The sequence below is a fragment of the Rana temporaria genome, chromosome 1 (assembly GCF_905171775.1).
Source record: "Rana temporaria chromosome 1, aRanTem1.1, whole genome shotgun sequence".
Classification (NCBI taxonomy): domain Eukaryota; kingdom Metazoa; phylum Chordata; class Amphibia; order Anura; family Ranidae; genus Rana; species Rana temporaria.
Window position 1 is genome coordinate 675,841,043 of NC_053489.1, and position 12,055 is coordinate 675,853,097.

General features: G+C 43.7%; 1 protein-coding gene across 1 annotated transcript; it reads right to left on the minus strand.

Annotated features, from left to right (window-relative positions):
- Positions 1–801: 801 nt before the first annotated feature.
- On the minus strand, positions 802–11,088 carry LOC120945031 (E3 ubiquitin/ISG15 ligase TRIM25-like). The gene is made up of 3 exons (XM_040358863.1): positions 9,624–11,088; positions 3,844–3,917; positions 802–909 (listed from the first exon to the last, which is right to left on the minus strand). Exons 1-3 carry the CDS (start codon positions 10,987–10,989, stop codon positions 802–804), a joined length of 1,548 nt encoding a protein of 515 aa, XP_040214797.1. The 5' UTR covers positions 10,990–11,088.
- Between the last annotated feature and the right edge of the window lie 967 nt (positions 11,089–12,055).

The window sequence follows — 12,055 nt, forward strand, 5'->3', positions numbered from 1 at the left end:
TGGAGCGCACACTTCACTTCCGGTTTGGTTGATGACGCGTTTCATCACTTCCTGACTTCGTCTGAGGCCCCGTACACATGAGAGGATTTATCCGCGGATACGGTCCACCGGACCGTTTCCGCGGATAAATCCTCTCGAGGATTTGCAAGGATTTTGATCCGATGGAGTGTACTCACCACGATGCCGTCACCGCGATGATGACGCGGCGACGTGCGTGACGCTGTCATATAAGGAATTCCACGCATGCGTCGAATCATTACGACGCATGCGGGGGATTCATTCGGACGGATTGATCCGGTGAGTCTGTACAGACCAGCGGATCAATCCATTGGGATGGATTCAAGCGGATAGATTTGAAAGCATGTCTTCAAATTTTTATCCGCTTGAAATCCATCCCAGGGGATAAAAATCCGCGGAAACAGATCCGCTGGATTGTACACACCAGGGGATCTATCCGCTGGAGCCGGTCCGCGGATCAACTCCAGCGGATGGATCCTCTCGTGTGTACGGGGCCTGAGAGTGTGACTCCCGAACCCCAAACTGAAGACCAAAGAATATATCGGCACAGTGATACTAATAACATTAGGTTAACATCAGAGTGGCACAGCGAGACGATTAATTTCTTAGATGTAACCATATATCGGCAGAACAACAAACTGGAGACCAAAGTGTTTTTCAAATCCACTGATAGGAACAGCTATCTACCAATTACGAGTGGACACCATCCTCAATGGCTCAGAAACATCCTAAAAGGACAAATCATGAGGGTAAAACGTAATTGCTCTGAGATCAGTAACTTCCTCATCCAATCTCAAGTTCTGACACAAAGATTTGAAGCAAAAAGGCTACAATCCACAAGTTCTGAATAAAATCATAGAAGAAGTAGGAGCAGTTTATAGAGATACATGTCTAAAAGAGAAAGACAAAACTTAACCTATGCCTCTAGTGAAGAACTCAAAGGAATGAGGTTTCATCTCACAATTTAATGCCCAATACAAAGAAGTGGAGGCTATTTTCAACCAACACTGGCATGTCCTACTATTGGACAAAAAAACTTAGCCCTGCATTACCTCCAAAACCACAGTTTATATACAGGAAGGCCCCAAATCATGGGGATCTAATAGTAAAAAATAAGTCCTGGATTTACCGGTCAAACCCCACACATTCTGGGATAGGAATGGTTTTTTTCTCTTGTCGAAGGTGTAAACCATGCAGAGAAGTCAAACGAGTACAGAGGGGTTTGGACAAATTCACTTCTCCTACCAACAATCAAGAGTTCGAGATCAAGCAGTTCATCACATGTAATAGCAACTTTGTAGTATACGCTCTCAGATGTCCATGCAGTCTGCTTTATATAGGACGGACAAAAAGACTACTAAGAATAAGAATAGCCGAACGTATCAAAAACATCAGAATTGGATTCAAGGACCATAATGTTTCGCTACATTTCAAACGTAAGCACAACCAGGACCCCTCTGGCTTAGAATTTTGGGGAATTGAACACCTTGAACAGCATTGGAGGGGTTCACACAGAGTTCGGGAATTATCCAAACGTGAAACTAAATGGATATTTTTAACAGACGTGCTAGTACCAAAAGGCTTGAACGTAGAATTAGAAATCAACTGTTTTATCAGTGACACATAATATAATCTTTCATACTCTTTTGAATCCCCGGTACCTGTGATTTTCTTTATCAATTTTCTGGATATTTCAAGATAGTATCACTATCATACAAAAATATCCTTTCACATCCCAGCCGGCCTATACTTTAATCATTCCAGCCTGTCGGTTTTAAAGAGTATATATATATATATATATATATATATATATATATATATATATATATATATATATATATATATATATATATATATATATATATATATATATATATATATAGACTTAGGAATCAGAACTCTTTTCCTACTTTTGTAGAAAGAGGAAATACTCATTGTACATGGGGTTTACATCTCTGAATTACCTTTATTCTTTGAAGTTTAGTAGGCTGGAGCAGATTTAAGATCAAATGGTGAATACATGTCGCTATCCCTCTTTATGCAGCCAGAGGGCGCTAAGTAGGACAATGGACACCTATATGCTCCCCGTAGGAGCATTATTTTCCATACATTTTTGTGTTTTACTATGGGTTCTTTATTTTATTTTATCTCATTGCAGGTAATGCATAATTATGTCTCGGTATCCGCTAATTCACAAATTCAATCCTATTATTGATTGTTTTAATTAAAACAAAAGAGCAAGAACTAATACAACATCTAGTTAAATATAAAAAAAAAAAAAAAAATGTTTTGAAAAAAAGATCAAACATTTTACAAAGATAAATTGGCCTTTACGGGTGGCTATGCATATAAGTGGCAAAAAGGTTTCACTAACTTTAGAGGAAGAAATCATAGATCTAACACATACTCAAACTCTGTAACATGTTTGTCTGACTCTGACTTATCTGCCTCTTCCTCTGTTTCCTCCCAGCAGCCAACCAACAGAAGCAACCGTGGACCATCGCGTAGAGGACGCGCACAGAAAAGGGGTAATGGTGGTGGCACAAACACACAGGGAGGGACACAAAAGAAGTGTATTGTCTCCCCTCAGAATAATCAGGCTGGTTACAATACCAATGAAGAAACTAAGGACACTCAGGGTGACTCGGTGGTGGGAGCTACTCCTCTAACTATGTTCACAGATATTAAAACTAATGAAGGGCCTCCACATAGAGAGCTAGGAGCGACATCTAAAAATACACAAACAAAAACTAGTAGCAATCCCGGTCCCGTCCCTTTAGGGTCCATACACACAGCACTGACACCTATTTGCCAAATGAAAATGGGCAAAATAGATGCATTCATGACCAAGCAGTAACCACTCATGCTTCTCACAATAGGACAGGCCTAGATGTGATTAATCTTTCATTCTATAATCTATCAGTATCAGAAACAGAGGTCCTCCGGTTAGGTCTAAGTTTCTGCCAGTAAAACAAATTGATAAATTTACATTGGCAAAGGATCTTCATCTCTTTGCAAGAAACGTAACCTATAAATACATCTTCGACAACGATAGAGGCAAACTGGTGGGCAGAGATGAAGACCTTTATAAGGGCTTCAAAGTACAGGATTTTCGAACCCTTAAGAACCCTAAGGCTCCATTCACACCTAGGCAGACAAATTCGCAGCGTTTTGTCGCCGCAAATCGCGGTACAAATAGCGGTGTTTTGTACCGCGATTTGCGGCGACAAAACGCCGGTATTGTCCGCCTAGATGTGCCCCAGATTGACCCTCTCTATGGAGATGCTTCCCATCTCCTAGCCGAACGCCGAAAGCCGCCTGAAAAAAAGGTCCGGGACCTTTTTTCAGGCGGCAGGCGTCAGGCGTGGAGATGTGAACCATCTCCATAGAGGGACATGTGTTCTCATCCCTCTGGCGGCAGCGGCGTAGCACTACAGGCGTTAAAACGCCTAGATGTGAATGGGGGCTTAGATGAAAATGAAAGAACAGAGGAACCAGATGAGGTGATAGAGGAGGATGAAGATAACTTTGAAAGTAGCATCGAACCTAATTAATTTAAGGCCAAATCAGAAAAAATTCCTGCTGTGGGCCCGTTACATAGACGACATCCTCCTCCTATGGCAAGGAGATGAGGAATCGTTGCACGATTTTATGGTCACCCTTAACGACAATGTGATGGGCATCATTCTAACCTATGAGCTGAGTCACACTCTGATTCACTTTCTTGATCTCGAAATATCAGGGGAAGATTGTCGGCTAGTGACAAAAACTATTTTCAAACCGACGGATAGAAACAGATACATTCCTAACGACAGTTGCCATTACAGCTCTTGGCTCAAGTCGATACCTTATAGTCAGTTGCTCCGCATCAGGAGGAACTGTACGAATGTATCCGATTTCTATACACAAGCAGAGATTCTTAAGGTTAGATTTGTTGAAAAGGGCTATGTACCAGCTAAGGTTGATGATGACATAGATCGTGTTTCCAAACTTAACAGGGATTCTATCATCTCAGAAAAACCTAAACGCCCTCTCAATACTAAGTTCAAATGGACATTTACCACCCAATACTCAGTACAACATAAGCACATTAAAAATATTTTCAATCGGCATTGGAATGTGCTAAAAAGTGATTCCCTTTTGGGCCCGGTGCTTCCGGATAGGCCTGGTGTTGTCTTTAGAGGGGCTTTGTCGCTTAGAAACAAACTTGCCCCCAATATAATCGGACCCTCCCACAAAACCTTCCCTTTTCCCTGAACTGAAGGGTTTTAATGCCTGTAGAAGATGTAACGTATGTCTTTTGAATACGCTTACAAGTAGAAAAATATAATTTTTTTCTTCTACGGTAACATCCACTGTCTACAGGATGAAAGATTTTGTTACTTGTGACACTCGCTATGTGGTATATCTTCTCACGTGCCCGTGCAATAAACATTGGGGTAGATTTGCCCATTTATTACACATGCGCAGCGCAGCTCAATTGCTCTGCGCCGGCGCAATTGGGCGAGATTGCCACCTGATTCAGGATGCCTTTTGTGTGTAAATTTGCACCTGCGTAAGCTAAAATTGAGGGCGCAAGTGAAAGTGGGTGTGCCCCTATGCAAATGAAGGTCTGTCCGTTCAGCAGTGGCTTGCGCCCGGCGCATCCTCGACGGAGCATGCGCAGATCGAGCGCTCCCGTGTGCGCATGCGTGCAACTGCGCCTGTCCTACTTCCTGGGCTACTCCAGCCCACCTGCTTGCACTGAGCAAATAAATAGGGGCAGACCTGCGCAGGTCCTGTGCAAAATTACATCCTGCTTTTTCCACTCCCCCTGAGCAAGGTAATTTTGCCCTTTATTTGCGATGGCACCTCCTCAGAGGGTAAAAAAAGAGGAAAAATAATTTTAATTCCTCTGAGATGGAGATTATGCTGGCGGCACTCACTCGACATACTGCTGCCCTGTATGGTGCCCAGCGCAAAAACACCACCATCGCCCAAAGGAGGGCAATCTATGATGCCATCGCTTTGGACGTCAATGTGCTGGGCAATGAGGAGAGGACCTGGGCCGAGATCCAAAAAAAGTTAAATGATATGCGGTGTCGGGTCCGGGTACCCGAGGCCCAAGGTCCACAAAAATATGACTAACCCACCAGGACGTCCAATCGTCTCTAGCATTGGTTGCCATACAGAGACAGCCAGCAAATACATAGACTGCCAGCTCCGACCTCAGTTTAGGCCGATACGTGTTCTTCTACATATTTTTCATAAGATAAAAAAAAAAAAAAAAAACAATAAACGTTTATTGATTGGTTTGCGGAAAAGTTAGAGTGTTTACAAAATAGGGGATAATTTTATGGCATTTTTATTAATATTAAATTTTTACTAGTAATGGCGGCGATCAGCGATTTTTTTTCGGTACTGTGACATTATGGTGGACACTTTTGACACATTTTTGGGACCATTGTCATTTTTATAGCGATCAGTGCTATAAAAATGCATTGGATTACTATAAAAATGCCACCGGCAGGGAAGGGATTAACACTAGGGGCCGGGGAAGGGGTTAAGTATGTTCCCTGGGTGTGTTCTAACTGTAGGGGGGGGTGGCCTAACTAGGGGAAATGACTGATTTCATACATTGTATGAATAGAAGATCAGCATTTCTCTCCCTGACAGGACCGGGAGCTGTGTGTTTACACACACAGCTGCTGTGTGTTTACACACACAGCTCCCGGTCCTCGCTCTGTAACGAGCAATCACTGGTGCCCGGCGGTGATCGCGCCCGCCGGGCACGCACACTGGTGTCAGGGACGAGCGGGGGGCGCGCGCACCCCTAGTGGCCGCTTAGAGAGCCATAATTATAGTACGGGCTCTCGCGCAGGGGAGCCGACCTGCCGCCGTAGAACTGCGGCGGCTGGTCGGCAAGTAGTTAAAATGTAATAATAAAATACAATCTAACAACCACACACAGAAAAAGTCCAAATAATTAATGAAAATGTACGAGACATGACATCCATCTCAATACTAAAAAAAGAAACCCAAAGACTCAGCACACAAGACAAATCCTGACAGCCCATGAGGTGTCATCAGCTATGGTATGAAACAAAGGGCAGGTGACATCATTGCTAAATAATGGCCAGGGACAATATTAGGGCCCTTTCACACGGGGCGGATCAGTAATGATCCGCCTCCGTGTGTCTGTAAAGCTCAGCGGGGATCCTCCTGCTGAGCCGTCGGCTGACAGGGCGGTCCCCCGCACACTGTGCAGGGACCGCCCTGTCTTTCCTCCGCTCTCCCCTATGGGGGGGGATCGGATGAACACGGACCATATGTCCGTGTTCATCCGATCCGATAGACGGAAGAAAAATAGGATTTTCTTCCATCTGAAAAATTGGAGCTTTGCGGAGGCGGGTGATTACGGGTGTCAGCAGATAGTCATCCGCTGACACCCGCAATCACATAGGGACCAATGTATATCCCGTTTTCATCTGCAACGGATGGATGAAAATGCAGACATACAGTCCGCACATGTGAAAGGGGCCTTAGGCAATGATGTAACTCCCCGAATTCCCATCCATATAATTAAATGGGCCAGGTGACATCAGTGGTCAAGTAATGGCAGGTGAAAGTACTCACTGCTTCCTTAGAAACCGTTGACATTCACATTTGTCCATTCCAAAATGGCCCAGAGGTTCAGAGGAACATCTCAACATTCAGGGTCTGAAATTACATTTAGACTGAACACTGAGCTCATCACTATTGATAAAGGAAATCAACGCCCTCTATGCATGGTGAAGGTTTTAGAAGTTTATTTGGAAGAAAGTTTACAAAGTAAATAGGTAAAGATTGGAAAGTAGAGAGGTCAATGACTGAAGACATCCTTAGTCATGGAAGGTGTACCAACATCTGACATCTCGATCAAAAGGGAGACTTTAAACTCCTATTCTGAACAGTTGGTCAAGTAGATGTAAAATTTTACATATTAACCGCTTAACGCCCGCCGCACGCCTATTTACGTCCGCAGAATGGCACGGACAGACAGATGGGCGTATATATACGTCCCCGCCTTCTAGCGGGTGGGGGGTCTGCGTGCGGCGGGCGGATTCCCTTGGGGACCGATCCGGGACGACGGCGCAGCTATTCGTTTATAGCCGCTCCGTCGCGATCGCTCCCCGAGGCTGAAGAACGGGGAGAGCCGTATGTAAACAAGGCTTCCCCGTGCTTCACTGTGGCGGCGTATCGATCGAGTGATCCTTTTTATAAAGGAGACTCGATCGATGACGTCAGACCTACAGCCACACCCCCCTACAGTTGTAAACACACACTAGGGGATCCCTAACTCCTACAGCGCCCCCTGTGGTTAACTCCCAAACTGCAACTGTCATTTTCACAATAAACAATGCAATTTAAATGCATTTTTTGCTGTGAAAATGACAATGGTCCCAAAAATGTGTCAAAATTGTCCGAAGTGTCCGCCATAATGTCGCAGTCACGAAAAAAAAATCGCTGATCGCCGCCAATAGTAGTAAAAAAAAAAAATTAATAAAAATGCAATAAAACTATCCCCTATTTTGTAAACGCTATAAATTTTGCGCAAACCAATCGATAAACGCTTATTGCGATTTTTTTTTACCAAAAATAGGTAGAAGAATACGTATCGGCCTAAACTGAGGAAATTTTTTTTTTTATATATGTTTTTGGGGGATATTTATTATAGCAAAAAGTAAAAAAAATATTGCATTTTTTTCAAAATTGTCGCTCTATTTTTGTTTATAGCGCAAAAAATAAAAACCGCAGAGGTGATCAAATAACACCAAAAGAAAGCTCTATTTGTGGGGAGAAAAGGACGCCAATTTTGTTTGGGAGCCACGTCACACGACCGCGCAATTGTCTGTTAAAGCAACGCAGTGCCGAATCGCAAAACCTGGCCTGGGCATTTAGCTGCAAAATGGTCCGGGGCTTAAGTGGTTAAATCATTCACGTAAATATTTGCACAAAGAGCACATTTGTTACAAGGGACATTGACTGACCTCTAGACTCCCAAATACCTCATTGTAGGACATGGAGACCAACTATCTATGTTTCACAATGAGATATTCTAAGGATCTGGATAACAATTTATTCTAACAACATCTTTCTGAAAAATTAACTCTACCAAGATGGCTTATAATATGGAGAACCTAGTATTAGCATATAAGCACTTAGCAATGTAATCTAATCATTATTTGATAAGGAAGCATTTTTTTATGATTTACTAAAATGAACATCAGAGGAAATATTGAACGTCCTCTTCTTCATAAAGATCATAGAAGTTCTGGGCGTGAAGGGGTTAATAGTGATTGTAGTAATTGTCTAATCTGTTTCAACATTATATATTTCTATCCAATCATTGATGAATATTTCCATATACAGAGCCGAGGATTTCCACTTCCTGAGACTGTATCCCCCCGTCACCCATCCACAATACACCACACACGAGCAGAATAAGCTCTGACAATATATATAAAAAAAAAACATTAATAGTGACAAATATCAGTCCCCACCCCTGTGCATCATAACCAATAGGAACAAGACAAGCACTAATAGTAACAACTACTGTATTACAGCCAATCACAGTGAGGGGGAGAAGCAGATACATTGATTGTGTAATATAAAAGAACCCGTGAGGACAACAATTTTGCAATGATCATTGCGGCTATTAAATTGTGTGACCAAAAAAAAAGTACAAAACTAGAAAAAAAAATAATGTTTTTTGAATGGAGTGGGGAAGGTTTGAAACCCCTGTCAGATTTTTTTTATCACCAAGGGCCCCAATAGAGAGATTTCCCTTTACTTCCTGTTGACATTTTGCCAGACAGGATATGAAGGAAAAAAACTGCAATGGGGACAGAAAAAAACCTCACAGGGGTTCTTATCTTTGCAAACAATGGTTGTGAGTGGGACAAAGGGTTGTCCCGGGAAAGCAAAATAGGGGGAGGATCAACCCCTATGTTGCTTTACCGGGAAAACCCATTGTCCCACTCACAAGACGGGAAGTGAGGAGGAATCTCTCTATGAAAGTCAAGATAACAGTATAAATCTGACAGTTCTAATCCTTCCAGAATACATTGAAAAATGTTTTGGCTATAGATGCACTGTAAGGTGGCAGCTCCAGGGCCGTCATCTCTATTAATTACACTACCTTCTGTTTCATTGACCTGGACAAACATGCATACAGTGAGGCCAGAACAACGTGACCTCCAGCATGCTTGTTTCTGGTCAGTGTCACACTAGGTAGAGAAGTGAGGTTTAGTATGAAGATGATGGTCTCAGAGCCTGCAGCTTTATAAATAAATCAGCTATGCTGGTTCTTGTTCACTGCTTCCTCCCATTTTACCAATCTCTCTTTCTTGCGATGTCACCAGTCTCTGGGCAGATTTCTCACATCTGATCCCCCCCAGATATTTTTATGCACCCTTTCCCTACATATAACCCAGCATGGAGGGCCCCAGTAAAGGTGGTGGTGAAGGTGTGGAGGTGTCGGATCGGGTCACACAGATCATAAAAGGAGATCTGCCCGGCCTCATAATCCAGATCTATCCCGACTCTGTTACTGGAGATATTACCAAATAATTGGATCCTATTACCGTCATGTACCACTGAGCACTGATTATTCCCCCTCCTCAAAACCCAGGACATCTTATTATCTCCAATCAGAGACAGTTTTCCTCTCCTGTATATATTGTGGTAACACATCCCAACTCTCCACAGATCTGTTTCCCCGACATCCACCTCCCAGTAATGTCGCCCCGAGGAGAAACTCTGATTACTTATCACCTGATTACACCGAAATCTCTCTGGGTCTATGGGGCAATTCGGAGAGAATGATGAGGAAGCAGTTTTCCTGTCATCTGATATATGTAGACCATTACCAGCTGTGCTCACATCCAATAATATGTCTGTAACCCCCGATGTCTGTACATTTACCCCAGACATGATATCAGATAAACCTGTGTGTAATGTGTGCGAGATCCCCACCACATCCAGATCCACTCCATCATGGAGGAGTTTATCATGTCTCTCTCTGTCATCTCCATCCTCAGTATCACACAAGTGACCTGTGTCTGATTCCTGTAGGACAGTCAGTGGATCTGTCGTGTTACACAGCTCCTCAATGTCCACCATCTTCCTGGACAGCTCCTCCTTCTTTATTTCCAGATGTTGGATCAGATCTGTCAGTGATAGACAAACCCGCTCTGCTTGTCCGGAGATCTCACTCAGGACTCTATTCTCCAGGTCTTCCAGACGTCTCCTGAGGTCTCTGAACAGGGCAGTGACTCTCTCCGTTTCATCATCTGCTTTTCCTTGTACTGTCCTCCTGTGTTCCTGCAGACTTTGGACACTTTTCTCCATCTCCTCTCTCTCGGTCACCAGTGTCTGCAGAAAATGTTTCACTTTATTCTTCCTTATCTCAGAGGCCTCATCCAGAGTCTCCATCTGGTGTCCCTGATGTTCTCCGACCAAAGTGCAGGACACACAGATACAGGTGGAGTCCTCGGTGCAGTAATATTCCAGGATCTTATTATGGACGGAGCATTTCCTGGTCTCCAGGGAAGTGGTGGGGTCACACAAAACATGTTCTGGCGACTTGCTGTGGACTCTCAGGTGATTGTCACACAGAGAAGCCTCACATAATAGACAGGAGATCACAGCAGGTACGGGAGTGTGAATACAGTAAGTACAGAAGACCCCAGACTCCTCCTGATCTGGCTGAGCAGACAGGAAATTATCCACTATGTTACACAGTGTTATGTTCCTCTGCAGTGCAGGACGATCCTGGAACTCTTCTCTGCAATCAGGACAGAAATAACCTCCAGACCACTCCTGTGTATCCAACACACGGCCAATACAGTCCTGGCAGAAGTTGTGTCCACATTTCAGGTTTACAGGATCTGTATAAATGTTCAGACAGATGGAACATTCCAGCTCATTCCTCAGATCAGCAGACGCCATCCCTGACAACAGAAGAGAAAAAGGACAGTAAAAGTCTCTGACATGCAGTAACCAATATGACCAGTTCTGTACATTCCTATACAGGGTAAGGCTGAGACTGAAGGTAGCCATAGATGGATCAACATTTGACCATTTAAACAGAGAATGACTGAATTTTGATCCATTTATTGCTGTTCTGGCTTGAGAGAAATCAGTTTAATAAAATGGGAATTCTACTCGATAAGCTCCTGCAGCCAAAATGGTTGCTGCAGTCATCAATGTACTCCATCACCTGTCCGAGCTATCCTGCTGGGAAGATGTCAAAACAGACAACCAATCACAGATGGTGGAGGCATTCCCTGCGACTAAGCATGCACAGTATGTAACGTTTATATATAGTAGTCATAGGAATCCTTAGAGGCAAAAACCCAGATGATTCATTGGAGGATTCCCGACAATCTCCCAATCTGGGGAAAATAAAGGACATTAATAAGCTGTGGAAACATTTAGTCTACGGATACAATAATGCCATTATGTGCTTAATCCACCTCACCTGAAATGATCAAATTGGATAAATAATATTAAAAGTGTATATTCCTGTATATTAAACTAGAAGATCCTTTACGGGGAAAAGGGATTCCTGTCCACCTTACTTTGAATATTAGCTTCAAGGATCAGGGCTGACGCAATGAATAACACCCTAGGCAAAACCTAATTTTGTGGCCCCCTTGGCTCCACCCAACCAGCACCCCATAAACGCAGCCTCACCAGTGCCTGTAGTGGCAAAATCGTGTGGTGTATGGGCACGAGGGAGAGAGAGAGCCAGGGGGGAGGGTTCATGCGGTGTATAGCAGTGGAGCTGCCGGTGACAACGTGACTGTGTGCGGTGGTACACCGACAGGTCACACTCACTGGCATGATGATGATCAGGGGCGCGCAGGGGATATTTCCCTTCCTTCCTCCATAATAGACACAGTCCTTTGCCGCCTCTGACAATGTACAGAGGGACTCGGGAGCAGCTGCCTGTTTCTTGCTGAGAGAGAGAGAGAGAGAGAGAGAGAGAAGGATCACCAGCGGCCGGGCACCC